Source organism: Salvia splendens, chromosome 2, assembly GCF_004379255.2.
Source record: "Salvia splendens isolate huo1 chromosome 2, SspV2, whole genome shotgun sequence".
NCBI lineage: Eukaryota > Viridiplantae > Streptophyta > Magnoliopsida > Lamiales > Lamiaceae > Salvia > Salvia splendens.
This window is the reverse complement of record NC_056033.1, coordinates 36,239,259-36,254,788: the sequence shown is the minus strand read 5'-3', so window position 1 is coordinate 36,254,788 and position 15,530 is coordinate 36,239,259. Positions and strand designations below refer to the sequence as shown.

Below are 15,530 nucleotides of genomic sequence, written 5' to 3'. Positions count from 1 at the left end.
TCTAATGAAGTGAGACTCATTATCCACTAACAATACTTTTAAAAACCTTTTCTATCTATCTCCTGCTTACTTACCAATTATGCATTAAAACATGTGTCAAAGCTCAGGAACGGATGAAGTGGTATCTAAAAGAATGAGTCATAAAAAATACCTTCATCTTGATTTAAAGTTTACGAAATGAAATTGCTCTCATTCACAAAAGGCGAATAATGTTGATCACAAACAACATAACTTATAATAATAGGACTTTCAACTGATCCACCAATATCGGCCGAATTAAGTAAAATATTTATATTAAAAAATACAAAATATTAAATATAAAAAATTGGAAATATATAATAAAATTAAAATAACAAAATTATTATAAAAATTAAATACCGTCATATTAAAATCAGAATGTAAAAAACATTAAAAAAAGGGGGGCCAATAAACCTACCAAAGAAAACAATCATATTACAGAATTGCCCAAACAAATTTAATGATTGGGCCTAATCGTTCTAAAATAATAGCCCAAAACAATTAGCCCAATTGCTAAACAAATACTACATTCTAATTAAATTAATTAGACAATAAGTATTTAAATTAAGACACTTAGGGATTAAAAGCATAATTTATACAACATATAAAAGGAAATTTTCTCTCATTTTCTCAACTTGCCTGCGCCGTCCACGGAAAAACCCTAGTGAGACTTCCACTCCAATCCGCCGGAAATTACATAAGACCACCGAATCGCCGACGTCATCGACGCAAAACCCAGCCAACACAGACTTATCCACGCCGTTTGCAAGTTTTTAGACTCAAAGGACGACCAACTCGAATCTCTAACCCTACCTTCCAAACCGACGTCGCCGGCACAAACCCTAACCGACGAACGCTTTGCCACGGTCACCAGAAACTATTCGACTGAATCCACCACGGAATAGATTCGCAAACCCTAGCCCCAATTCACGGCGTTCAGAAGCAACTCAATTAGATCGAAGTCGGTTTTGATTTCAGGTAAATTCGAAACAAATTTAACTTATTTTTGGTAAATCCCCAAAAATTAAGGAGATTCTAACATTTTAATGTGCTATTATTTCTCAGAGTCGGAGAAATAATGGAAGGCATTAGACGATTCAATGGTCTGTTAGATGGTTTGGGTCCACGGTTTGAAGATTGGTGAGGAACTGGGGTGCTTCCTGTTGATGCTGAACAACACCCTCCGAATATTCCCGGATGCAAGACACCGTTTAGGCTTCTTCCTACTGGAACGCGGCCCACGACTAACCAATGCTGAGATGACCAACTTATAGAAGCTTGCTAAGTCGCTTCCTTGCCACTTTGCCCTTGGTAATTTACCTTCGGTATGCTCTTCCAATAAGTAAAGTGTGCCCTGATTTGTTTTGTCTATTTTCTTAGCAATTGCATACCTAAATATTGTTCATAAACATTTTAATACATCTATGAGTGTGAATATAAAATGTTCATAATCTTGTTGAAGCCTAAATATTGGTCACTCTCTTTGCTGAAGCCTAAATATTGTTCACAAATTTCTTGGTTTCTGTTTTCTAAGTATGCTGATTGTATGTTGGTCAACAAAGAAAGTCTTGTTCAGAGATTAAATCAAATAGGAACAAATATATTTCAAACAGAGTCACCAACAAATTATGCTATTCAGTTTTACTTTCATTTACTGGAAAAATATGCAATATATCGAGAAAAAGAGAGGTATACAAAGAATGAAAGGAGTAACCAAGTAAAGATACAGCAAGAACTGATAAGACTCATAGATAAGTTGCTACACTTGAAAAATAAATACTTTCAGTGAATTTTGCAAAAATAATTTTTAAATCAGAGTAAGCAGCCTAAAAGAATAACTTTTCATTGTAATCCATAATATAAACACGTAAACCTAGAATGGCATCATATGGCTAGTTATTTTGACATATTGGAGCTGCTATTCACTCTAAAAGTTCTGATTTAAAATTTAGTTTTATAATTTTTCATGTATGAAAGCATAGACCTATAAATCTGAGTTTTATTTAGAGAATGATTGAATTACTCATTCTGAAGAATCCATGCTTTCCTGATTTGCAAATTACAGGTTACTCAAAGAGAAGTAAAAAATGGAAAGAAAAAGGAAGAGCAGGTGGATATCTCATTGTAACACCCCGAGTTTTCATGCACGAATTTTTAGAGTATAAAAAAAATTTGGACGAAGAGATATTTGGAATCAAAGTGCAAATAAATTTACTTCAAGGATAAAAGTAAATGAAATACTCTTATTAGAAAATTTTGGAACATATATGAGAGCAGTAAAATACAAAACAAGCTACACAATTGGATGAATGAAGCTACAAGTAAGGTTCCTATTCAAGCATAGGAGACCCTTCCAAGGAGGGGAATGAAGTAGTAGCTAATCCTACTCTATTGGAATTGTAGTAGCAAAAACTTAGATAAAAGTTAAGGTTGCTTTGGTCAAAGGAGCTACAATAGGAGATCTTCTACCCCTCCTCAATCTTCTCTCCATCTTTCTCGAAAATATGGCCCCATGTAGCTCCAAGGAGCAGCCACCTCACCTACAAAAAATTACACCAAAAAGGGTGTCAAATTTTTAACACATAAGAAAGGGAAGAAGAGAGACAAGCTCAATTAAGATAGTAGGAGTAATAGGCAGCCAAGAGGCTGCGGTTTTCAGCTGTGAGGACAGCCATAGTTGACCACTCTCAACTTACACCAAATGGGAATCAAGACCAACTGCCACCAAGTAAGAGGAGCCAAACACAAGCCAAAAACTGATACAAAGAATTTCCCCTATCGAGACTCAAGGAAAAGTCAAGGAAAGACTTCCTCCCCTCAAGAATTTCACCAAAATAGTATAAACAACATGACTATGAAGCTTAGAAAGAGAGCTGAGCTTATAACCAAAATTAGGAGCTCAATGCCCAAGATTCTGCCACAAGAGGCCAAGGCATTTTGCCTATAAATACCATCGCCTCCCTCCCCACTCCACACTCAGTTTTCCTGCCAAATTCTCGCAAGGCAAGGGAGTGCGACGGAGTGAAGGGCGACGGAGTGAGGAGCGACGGCAGTCAAGGGGCAGCCAAGGACCAAAGGGAATCACCGAGCAAGGTAATCCCCTCGACAACACCCTCTTTTGCATCATATAGAATGGTCGGATAGCACAAGAACATAGAACTCCTCATAAGGATCCCTACAACAAGTATGAAAATAGAACAGTAGCAAATCCACCAAGTATTCCCCAGTGAACATATGCAGAACCAAAGCTACAGTGAGCCAATGCTCCCAAATGCATATGTAAAGTCATAACACATAGCCAAGAATCCCAATACCACAAAGCTACTGCCCAACTTCCCCTCAAAGCACAAAAATCACAAGAACAAGGATTTGAGATAACAAAGCAATACCAAGCTGATGCATAACTCGATAATTGACGAGTAAATGGGGGAAAGGGGGAAGGGACTTAGCTTCTGGACTGAGAGGCCGCCGGGCGGCAGCGCGCGAGACGGAGGTGGTGCGGAGCGAGGAGGACTCCCCGCTAGACTCCAGCGACCGCGAAGCTCCGGAAACTTCCGTGGAGAAATTTCAGGCCGCGGCTGAGGAAGAGGGAGGGAGGCGACGCCTCCTCTCCACTGCTGACTCGCCGAGAGAGAGAGCACTCGTTGGAGGACGTTCAACGGAGGGAGCGGGCGTGAGCGGCGGAGAGCCGTGAGAGAGAAGGGAGACGTCGCTGCTCCTCCATCTCTAATTTTAGGGATTTCATTTGGAAATTGGAAACTTGGGAGATTTCCGGAACGAAGAGAAAAGGAGAGAGGATGGGCGAATTAGAGAGGGACTACGCCGGTAGATCTCCGGCGAAGCCGGACGGCGAGAGAGCGCGATGGGGGAGGCGCTGCTGTTCTTCCTCTTCAATTTCAGGATTTGGGAGAAATAATGGGGGAGAGATAGTTCACGATGGCAGCAAGGGAGTATTTTGGACCCCAAGAGTTGGGCTTTGTTGGAATTAATTAGTTGGGCCACCTTATTTGTTTTAGTTGGGCCATTCCATTAATAAAGTGACTTGGGCCAAGATTTAATAAAAGAAAGAGAGGGGAGAATGGACCTTATTTATTTAAGTTGGGGCCTTTTGAGAGGAGAATGGGCCGAAAATAAATTAGGAAGAATGGGTTGTTCCCAATTAAAAAGGTTTTGGGCCATGAGATTTTATTGGAATGGGCTACTTAATTTAATTAGTGAATTTGGGAGATTATTTCGTGGAGGGAAATTAATTTAAGAAATTGAGCTTGGAGCTTAATTAAATTAGTTTCCGGATAATTTATTCCAAGGAAGGAAGATATTATAATTTGGGAAGCGAGGGTCGACCGGCGTCGCCCCGCCACGCCATGGGCGGCCTTAAGAGATCTTAAGAAGCCTTAAGAAAAATCCGAAGAAGAAGGAAATTAAGGAGGGATTTTAAGAATCCATATTTATTGAGAAAATAGAATTTCTCCAAAAGAAGTAAAGAAAATAATTAAGTGCTGCAGAACAGTGAAGCCAAGTTAGGATTTAAAGAGAAAACCTATAAGCCGAGACTAAGAGATAGATGTTATCCTGTAGGATGCATGCATTCTTTTTCAGAGAAATAGTTCAAGTGCTAATTAGCGTGTTACGCTATTTATTTTCAAGGGAGAAAATATTCAAGGGCAAGTGAGGCCTAACGAAGAATTTAATTGAAGATAAGCATACGAGGTGGGCTTTCGTAACTAAGTATTTTACGAGCTTTCTATTTAAGATATGATTGTGGGCTTTCTTTTAATATCCAGCACTATAGTGTGGATATAAAGCAAATGTTTTGAAGTTATAAAATACCTTTTCTAAAAAATGGAGATGTGATCATTTCTTTTAAAGTCGTTGTCATGCCATAAAATATTTGTTTTCGAGACCTGTCTGTGAGGGCTATACGCCGAAAGTTTGGCGGTGCCAAACATTTGGTAATGAACTTGGTTTCCAATAGGACCGCAAATCCTATTCGGAGTTACGTGCGCGAGCGCGAGAGTTTGGCGATGCCAAACATTTGGTAATGAACTTGGTTTCCAATAGGACCGAAAATCCTATTCGGAGTTACGTGCGCGAGGGCTGTGAGCCATTTTCCAATAGGACCGAAAATCCTATTCGGAGTTACGTGCGCGAGCGCTGTGAGCCATCCTAGAGAGAGGCTGACCGGCGAGGGTGCTTGTGAAGGCGGCCACCTTCACGGCCCACTGGATTCTCAGACATGGAGGAATACATCAAGAACTTAGATTGAAATCGGACTTTTAAGATCACAAAAGAATTTAGTATGCTCGGGCCTTTTAAGAAAACCCCCGTGTGATACTGTTGATGGATGACAACTTATATTGTATGTTTTGTTTTTGGCAAGTGCCCACTGAGTACTCCTGTACTCAGCCCTGCATGTATTTATAAATGTGCAGATTAAGCAATAGGGTGGAAGCGTGCTGATCAGAGTCGATGCTACTTAAGTAAATAAGTGTGGATCTCTCGACGCTTCGTGTCTTCATACGCGAAGTCGTTTTCTGGACTTTTTCCGCTGCAGTTTGTTAAGAGAGTATAGTGAACTCTCATCATCGAAACTCTGATTCATTTTGATGAAATGCCATTGTTATTCAAATCCTTGTAATCGAATACTTGGATCTTATCTATCATATATTGTTTGACTTTTCAATGTGCAAGTTCTATCTTCATTTCTTCCATATTTCTTTAAATCCCTTTATTAGTTGCGATTTATCCGCTTTTGCTATCCTTGGCAAAGTACGGTCGTGACAGAGTGGTATCAGAGCCTCAGTTCTTTTCTGCTCTGAGATCCAAATACTCCTTTCAGTCATGGTCTAGACTTGTTCGCTAGACTAAACCAAGTAGCCGACGAGATCAGCACTCCAGCCCGACGTGTTCGACATAATTTTGAGAAAACAGTTTCTTGGGGTGTCTTGAGGACCAAGTGAAAACTTTTTGAAAAAAAAAAAAAAAAATTCAGTGACAAGAGTAATGTTTTTGCGAAATCTTTTCATAACTCGAACTGTAGGACTCGAACGAATTCTTACTACCGCTTCCCTGAGCGATGATTATAAACAATACTAGATACGTTAGTAAGAAAGGACGTGATGTGCGGCGAGCAATACTAGATACGTTAGTAAGAAAGGACGTGATGTGCGGCGACAAGACATAACACCTAAGAAGGACCAACGCCCGATGCAGGAAGCATGAGAGGGCAGAGGTCGAGGAAGAGAGAATGAGGAACAGTGCTGTAAGGGAATAGCACACGGTAAATCCTCGCCCAACCGAACTGCATTACCATGCTTGGGAGATCGTTAATCCTACCGCGTCACACGAATCTTGTAGAACGACGGTTTAAGAAAAATGGACTTAGCTTACGATGAATTTTAGATCACTTCTTGTAGTGGCTTTAGTAGACGACTTTCCCTACTTAGACGTTCGCGACTCGATCCTTAAGCTTTAGATCACAAGTTGACCGCAACTCGGACTACGATGATGGTTTTGATGGAAGCCCTGGGCTGACCTCCCAAAAAAACTCTGATGGTGAATTATGGAGAAGTGAAAGTTATACCAAAAGAAATGCACTAGAATACGAATTCGTTCAGATTAGTCTTTATGCCTCATAGTGAATCGTGCTTTGGTTAGCACGTAAGACCCGAAACGTGATGTGGAAAACAACTAAGTGCTTTTGGTGATGTGTTGCAGTATGAAATCTTATGACGCGTACTTGGGAATACGATGTGGGAAATCCTTGTAAGAGTCCTCCTGAGGCAATTTTGTTTGATATAATGATATACTAACCTTCAGTAGCTATGAAAATCGTGTGCCTCGATAAAGTTGTTGTGTTCTAGTTTCTAGTTTGTTGATGAGTTTGTCCGTTCCGCACCGGCATAGTGCTTAATGGTAAAACCGTGCTTAATGTATTAGTATGCTACCCGAAAGAGTTGCAAGACCCGTAGGCCGAGGCCACGAAATGATACTAGCATTCGAGAGAGGGAGTCCTGAATGGTGGCGCGATGTGACACTACCGCCACCGCCCCAACCACAAGATCGTCGGATCGAGGAACTTTTCCTAAAGCAGTGTCCGCCGGTATTCAATGGTTTGGGAGACCCGAAAGAAGCTGAGACTTGGGTCAAGGCACTAGAACGCCTATTTGACTTCCTACGTTTCCCGGACAAAGACCGACTGAGATGTGCATCATTCCAGCTGACTGAATCTGCGGATTTGTGGTGGGAAGCGAGAAAGAAAACAATAACTCTAGGACAATTGGAGGGGACTACTTGGGAACAATTCAAGACTGAGTTTTATAATAAGTATGTTCCCCTGAACTATCGAAGGGAAAAGGAAGTGGAATTCTGTAACTTGAGACAAGGACCGATGTCCGTGACAGACTACGATCGGTTGCTCTGCGATATGTCCAAATATGCACCGGAGCAGGTGGATACTGATGAGAAAATGGCTAGGAAATTTCGTGCCGGTCTGAGGCACGAAATTCGAATGGCGTTGGTTCGCCACGGGAGGTTGACATACCCTGAATCGCTAAGAGAAGCACTATATGTTGAATCTACTTTAGCAAAGGAGGAACCTGCACCGGTCACCACTACCGCATTCCGCCAAGTCCAGGCTCAAGCACCTAGGAACAAGAAACAGTTGAATGGACAACTGACTCAACTCGGGCCCAAGAAAGCTCGGCTAAAACAGAACAAGCCACGAGGGTTCGGGAGGCAAACGACCCCCAAAACAGTCAGGAAATATCAACAAGAACCCCCCGTTTGCCCAGAGTGCAATAGAACGCACTATGGGATATGCAAGGCGGGAACAGGAGCTTGCTTTGCATGTGGGCAGAGCGGACATTTTAAGAAACATTGTCCGACAAAACCCCTGGAAATCGGGACGAGGTCACACCCGACAATTCAGTCAGAACTGCGGACACCACACACACAACTTGGAGCAAATCCACAAGTGCCACCGCCAAATTATCAGCAGCCGCAAGGTCTCCTGTCACAGGCTCGAGAGTATGTCCTAACGCAGGAACGGCTAGAGGGGAACCAAGGAAACCTAGCAGGTATGGACGTTCCCTCGACTTACCAATTATCATACTGTTGGATACAAGTTTTTATGCCCATCTCATAACCGCATTTTGAGTAGACACTTTAGATATCCACCGATCAAGCTGAACATAGGATAAAGGTGTCCTCACCATAGTAGGCCTTATAAATAGTACGAAAATTTGCTTGAACATAGAATTCACCGAGAAAGACTCCAAGTTAAGGGTTCACAATTTCGAAACGTTGCCATAATACTAGAAATGGACTGGCTGGCGGAAGACCACGCCACTGACGAAAATCTATAATCTCGATGCTTTAAGTCGTTAAATGATTAGAGAAAGACAAATGGGAACTTGAAAATGGTAGACATCGCCGTAAATTCCAGATATGCCACCGATAATACCACGGTACAGACAAGTGGAATCCAAGATAACACCTAGAACCCGGATCCGCCTCGATAACAAGAGCACCTTACCAAATACCAGTTGCACTTAAAGGTCTAATGAATCATGATTTTAACCGGCGCTTGAAAAAGAACCTATTCTAGCTTTGTGTGACAGATTCGTGTATCTGAAGGACGCAAGAAAACACTAAGGACAATAGAGGACTACGCTAGAAACATTAAGAGCCGAGTAGCTCTATGCTAAGATTAGCAAGTTTTGAGTTCAGGCTTAACGAAGCAAATTTCCTCGAACACATGGTAGCAACGGAAAGGAATCCGAGTAGAACCACAGTAACAGACCACTGTAGGAGGCTATCAAAGGATCCTCTGAAATTGCGATGACAATGACTCAAAAGCTCGAGAAAAGGGTCGAGATTTCACGACTCCCTGAGCAAAGTGAGCTTGTAACTACTAGAAGAGAAGATAACTATGGTGCTAGCACTAGTTACCGCAAAACTCGAAATAGCTACATCGTCGGCACCGACGCACTGAAGGGGTTGGCCTGGCCATGGCTAGACGCGGAAGGGGCAGAGAGATCAATTATGCATCATGGCAGCTCAGGCCGCATAAGCTGAAATACCCAACGCATGATCTAGAAGGGGCTGGCATAATCTACATACGAAAGGATTTAGGCATACGATAGATTGAATGTCTAAAGTTAGCGAAAGACTGCGACTGTAGCGTAAATCACTATCCGAGCAAGCCTAACGTAGTGGCCAATACGCTGAACCACGAAACTCAAACATGGTTAGCAGCCTTAAAAGGGAAGAGGAATACTGCAAGAACTTGATAGATTGAGCCTAGAGGTAGAGCGAGCGCCCGAGAAGGTGGGAGAGAGAATTTCCACTTGGGTAGAAGTGCCAACCTCAGGATCAAGATCGTAAACGCACAAAAACAGAGTATGACAGTAGAAGGTTATACCTGAAAGTAAAAGCGAACGACCGAAGGAGTCACCACAAGGAACTGTGGGAAGATCTCACATTCGAATGTAGGTCGTGTGTGGCAGAACAGTAAGAGCTCAAAGATGAGATCACAGGAAAAGCCACGACACCAAGTCATCATGGGAGTACCAAGATGTGTTAGAATCGGGAGAAGAAATCCCGGGGGCAAAGGATTAAGAAAGATATAACAATGGTTGTACGAGGATAACACAAGCTGGGTGACAGTCGATCGCCTCACTGTGCATACTAACTTTGTGACAATCAGACAAGTTAGTTGAGTTATACACATCTTCGTAAAATACCAGTAATTTTCACATTAGACCAAAACGACAGATCTACGACTAGATTTTAGAAGAATCTACAAGATTGGTTTCAAGGATTTATTACCACCGATAAGGTGATGAAGTGTCAAAGCGGGTGTAGGAAACGCTCGAAGACACGATCGAGAGCCAAGGTGCTCGGTATAGAAGGACAATTGGGAACAAGTTTTTACCAGAGATGAAGTCCGTTCATAACGAGAGCTACTAGGCAAATAGTGAAATAGTACCGTACGAAGCCTCACACAGAGAGGAGCTTAGACGACCCTCTATAGAACGAGGCCAGTGAGAAAAAAGTATTGGACCCAGATTTCTATTACGGAGGTGATAGAAATTTCTCAAGAATCCTAGATGAAAGAAAGGGGCTAGGACGGATGGAAGTCCCGCAGTGATGTCAGACTCATAGTTTAACAAGAAAAAGCAAGGTTAATTGAAGACTGTCTCCCTCAAAGAGATAATTGGATTCGAAGTCAAGGGAAACTTCGACCGCAATATATAGGGTCTAGTGAGATGCTCGAGAGGAGATAGTCATAAATATGGACAAGGAATTGCAAGGGAAGTCAAAACATTTCAAAGAATACAATAATGGAGAAGTAAGTGTTATTTTGGATGAAGGTGTTAGAGAAACACCATGGAGGAAATAAGGGGCAATGCGGAGGAGGAATATCTTGAAGCATGCAAGTAGAGCAGCACAAATTTCGGGACGAAATTTTTGTTAAGGTGGGTAGAATGTAACACCCCGAGTTTTCATGCACGAATTTTTAGAGTATAAAAAAAATTTGGACGAAGAGATATTTGGAATCAAAGTGCAAATAAATTTACTTCAAGGATAAAAGTAAATGAAATACTCTTATTAGAAAATTTTGGAACATATATGAGAGCAGTAAAATACAAAACAAGCTACACAATTGGATGAATGAAGCTACAAGTAAGGTTCCTATTCAAGCATAGGAGACCCTTCCAAGGAGGGGAATGAAGTAGTAGCTAATCCTACTCTATTGGAATTGTAGTAGCAAAAACTTAGATAAAAGTTAAGGTTGCTTTGGTCAAAGGAGCTACAATAGGAGATCTTCTACCCCTCCTCAATCTTCTCTCCATCTTTCTCGAAAATATGGCCCCATGTAGCTCCAAGGAGCAGCCACCTCACCTACAAAAAATTACACCAAAAAGGGTGTCAAATTTTTAACACATAAGAAAGGGAAGAAGAGAGACAAGCTCAATTAAGATAGTAGGAGTAATAGGCAGCCAAGAGGCTGCGGTTTTCAGCTGTGAGGACAGCCATAGTTGACCACTCTCAACTTACACCAAATGGGAATCAAGACCAACTGCCACCAAGTAAGAGGAGCCAAACACAAGCCAAAAACTGATACAAAGAATTTCCCCTATCGAGACTCAAGGAAAAGTCAAGGAAAGACTTCCTCCCCTCAAGAATTTCACCAAAATAGTATAAACAACATGACTATGAAGCTTAGAAAGAGAGCTGAGCTTATAACCAAAATTAGGAGCTCAATGCCCAAGATTCTGCCACAAGAGGCCAAGGCATTTTGCCTATAAATACCATCGCCTCCCTCCCCACTCCACACTCAGTTTTCCTGCCAAATTCTCGCAAGGCAAGGGAGTGCGACGGAGTGAAGGGCGACGGAGTGAGGAGCGACGGCAGTCAAGGGGCAGCCAAGGACCAAAGGGAATCACCGAGCAAGGTAATCCCCTCGACAACACCCTCTTTTGCATCATATAGAATGGTCGGATAGCACAAGAACATAGAACTCCTCATAAGGATCCCTACAACAAGTATGAAAATAGAACAGTAGCAAATCCACCAAGTATTCCCCAGTGAACATATGCAGAACCAAAGCTACAGTGAGCCAATGCTCCCAAATGCATATGTAAAGTCATAACACATAGCCAAGAATCCCAATACCACAAAGCTACTGCCCAACTTCCCCTCAAAGCACAAAAATCACAAGAACAAGGATTTGAGATAACAAAGCAATACCAAGCTGATGCATAACTCGATAATTGACGAGTAAATGGGGGAAAGGGGGAAGGGACTTAGCTTCTGGACTGAGAGGCCGCCGGGCGGCAGCGCGCGAGACGGAGGTGGTGCGGAGCGAGGAGGACTCCCCGCTAGACTCCAGCGACCGCGAAGCTCCGGAAACTTCCGTGGAGAAATTTCAGGCCGCGGCTGAGGAAGAGGGAGGGAGGCGACGCCTCCTCTCCACTGCTGACTCGCCGAGAGAGAGAGCACTCGTTGGAGGACGTTCAACGGAGGGAGCGGGCGTGAGCGGCGGAGAGCCGTGAGAGAGAAGGGAGACGTCGCTGCTCCTCCATCTCTAATTTTAGGGATTTCATTTGGAAATTGGAAACTTGGGAGATTTCCGGAACGAAGAGAAAAGGAGAGAGGATGGGCGAATTAGAGAGGGACTACGCCGGTAGATCTCCGGCGAAGCCGGACGGCGAGAGAGCGCGATGGGGGAGGCGCTGCTGTTCTTCCTCTTCAATTTCAGGATTTGGGAGAAATAATGGGGGAGAGATAGTTCACGATGGCAGCAAGGGAGTATTTTGGACCCCAAGAGTTGGGCTTTGTTGGAATTAATTAGTTGGGCCACCTTATTTGTTTTAGTTGGGCCATTCCATTAATAAAGTGACTTGGGCCAAGATTTAATAAAAGAAAGAGAGGGGAGAATGGACCTTATTTATTTAAGTTGGGGCCTTTTGAGAGGAGAATGGGCCGAAAATAAATTAGGAAGAATGGGTTGTTCCCAATTAAAAAGGTTTTGGGCCATGAGATTTTATTGGAATGGGCTACTTAATTTAATTAGTGAATTTGGGAGATTATTTCGTGGAGGGAAATTAATTTAAGAAATTGAGCTTGGAGCTTAATTAAATTAGTTTCCGGATAATTTATTCCAAGGAAGGAAGATATTATAATTTGGGAAGCGAGGGTCGACCGGCGTCGCCCCGCCACGCCATGGGCGGCCTTAAGAGATCTTAAGAAGCCTTAAGAAAAATCCGAAGAAGAAGGAAATTAAGGAGGGATTTTAAGAATCCATATTTATTGAGAAAATAGAATTTCTCCAAAAGAAGTAAAGAAAATAATTAAGTGCTGCAGAACAGTGAAGCCAAGTTAGGATTTAAAGAGAAAACCTATAAGCCGAGACTAAGAGATAGATGCTATCCTGTAGGATGCATGCATTCTTTTTCAGAGAAATAGTTCAAGTGCTAATTAGCGTGTTACGCTATTTATTTTCAAGGGAGAAAATATTCAAGGGCAAGTGAGGCCTAACGAAGAATTTAATTGAAGATAAGCATACGAGGTGGGCTTTCGTAACTAAGTATTTTACGAGCTTTCTATTTAAGATATGATTGTGGGCTTTCTTTTAATATCCAGCACTATAGTGTGGATATAAAGCAAATGTTTTGAAGTTATAAAATACCTTTTCTCAAAAATGGAGATGTGATCATTTCTTTTAAAGTCGTTGTCATGCCATAAAATATTTGTTTTCGAGACCTGTCTGTGAGGGCTATACGCCGAAAGTTTGGCGGTGCCAAACATTTGGTAATGAACTTGGTTTCCAATAGGACCGCAAATCCTATTCGGAGTTACGTGCGCGAGCGCGAGAGTTTGGCGATGCCAAACATTTGGTAATGAACTTGGTTTCCAATAGGACCGAAAATCCTATTCGGAGTTACGTGCGCGAGGGCTGTGAGCCATTTTCCAATAGGACCGAAAATCCTATTCGGAGTTACGTGCGCGAGCGCTGTGAGCCATCCTAGAGAGAGGCTGACCGGCGAGGGTGCTTGTGAAGGCGGCCACCTTCACGGCCCACTGGATTCTCAGACATGGAGGAATACATCAAGAACTTAGATTGAAATCGGACTTTTAAGATCACAAAAGAATTTAGTATGCTCGGGCCTTTTAAGAAAACCCCCGTGTGATACTGTTGATGGATGACAACTTATATTGTATGTTTTGTTTTTGGCAAGTGCCCACTGAGTACTCCTGTACTCAGCCCTGCATGTATTTATAAATGTGCAGATTAAGCAATAGGGTGGAAGCGTGCTGATCAGAGTCGATGCTACTTAAGTAAATAAGTGTGGATCTCTCGACGCTTCGTGTCTTCATATGCGAAGTCGTTTTCTGGACTTTTTCCGCTGCAGTTTGTTAAGAGAGTATAGTGAACTCTCATCATCGAAACTCTGATTCATTTTGATGAAATGCCATTGTTATTCAAATCCTTGTAATCGAATACTTGGATCTTATCTATCATATATTGTTTGACTTTTCAATGTGCAAGTTCTATCTTCATTTCTTCCATATTTCTTTAAATCCCTTTATTAGTTGCGATTTATCCGCTTTTGCTATCCTTGGCAAAGTGCGGTCGTGACACTCATAGTGACAGCAAAGAAGGTATAAATATATTAACAGAACCACTCCTTCACTATCTCATGTTAATTGACTCGTTAATATGCAAAGAATTTCATTTTTTTACCAGGAAATCAGTTGTGAAAGGACAATCGATAGGAAAAAGTGGATGGGAGAAAGCAATAATCAGAGGTTAGTTCTACTGAACATCTTTAGAATAAAAATGAGCATAGCATGATTAGTAAACATAAAGAGAAGAAACAGAAACCAATACTATAGAAAACGAAAAAAGAACTACTAAAATGCACAGCTGTTGTCTTTAAATTGACAAAATAGCTAAATAAAATGTCATATTAGGATAAAGATGGTTGCAAAAGAGTATGAACAATGCCTTAGAGGTTGGGGTGTGACAGATGGAGAAAGAGAGAGCTACCTAAAAACCGCGAATGATATTTTCAGTTGGTGAATGTTGCTGAGTGACTGAAAAATAAAGAGAAGAGAGTATTTATAGAGGGATTGTATCCAGGTTCCAAAAAAGACACAATCATTGGTAACTTTGCACCTAACATATAAAATTAGTTAATAGTTTTAAAGATATTCATTTTTAAAGATTATAGGTTCAACCTATCACCTTTCCAGAAACAGGTATTAGGTTGTGCATTGTCCAATACCTTTTAGCTTCAATATCACAAGTTTTCATTATACTTATTTCGATTGTTTTATCTTAAGAACTGAATCATTGGCAGCCTAGGAGAGACGAAAAGTTTATTGTTTGGAGAACCTGCAAAGGCCTAACACCTACCACCCATTCAGATGCAGAATATGGTCAACAAATTCGAGGTTAAAATTTTTAAAGAATAAGGTATAATATTGTGCCTTTACAATACAATTTACAATTAATACATACATGATTTCATTATACATATTTTTATGAAAAATATTAACCATGACATTTATGTACCAATTCAGAGATTATTATAATTAATCAAAAGTTATTTTTCTTTTCAGGTAATCTCAAAAAATTTCTTCACCAAAAATGAATAAGTGGCAACATTGGAAAGATGAGAGGCTTCTCTTTTCCAGTGCAGTAACATGCCTGAAAATGTCAATCCTGAATTATTATCCAGACTAATAGTTACATCCATTTTTTGCAGGTGATACATGTTTTAAAGATAGTAATATTATATGTCAGATTAATTAAATTACATTAGTTACCTATAAATCTGAACGAATACTGCATAATTTAGTCTTAACTTATCTTTTAATTAAAATTCAATAAGTTATCATTGTAATGGCTGAGTTTTTGTTTGGAGAATTCTAGCACTAACCAAATACATTTCATTTTCAGGTATTAATGGAATAAAAAAATAGAATAGGTTTGCAGC

The 15,530-nt window shown here is 41.1% G+C and overlaps 1 protein-coding gene across 12 annotated transcripts; it reads left to right on the top strand.

Annotated features, from left to right (window-relative positions):
• Positions 1–525: 525 nt before the first annotated feature.
• Positions 526–15,437, top strand: LOC121792489. Of its 12 annotated transcripts, none has more exons than XM_042190454.1 (7): positions 526–996; positions 1,084–1,329; positions 2,084–2,128; positions 5,451–14,190; positions 14,276–14,337; positions 14,892–15,007; positions 15,154–15,437. In XM_042190454.1, the coding sequence occupies exon 4, from the start codon at positions 6,959–6,961 to the stop codon at positions 8,162–8,164; it is 1,206 nt and encodes a 401-aa protein (XP_042046388.1). In that variant the 5' UTR covers positions 526–996; positions 1,084–1,329; positions 2,084–2,128; positions 5,451–6,958; the 3' UTR covers positions 8,165–14,190; positions 14,276–14,337; positions 14,892–15,007; positions 15,154–15,437. The 12 variants fall into 12 exon arrangements, 9 of the variants coding, with proteins under 9 accessions (XP_042046388.1, XP_042046389.1, XP_042046395.1 ...); XM_042190455.1 differs by having other exon boundaries at positions 1,084–1,343; XM_042190461.1 differs by having other exon boundaries at positions 626–996; positions 2,084–8,096; positions 13,819–14,190.
• The last annotated feature ends 93 nt before the right edge of the window (positions 15,438–15,530 follow it).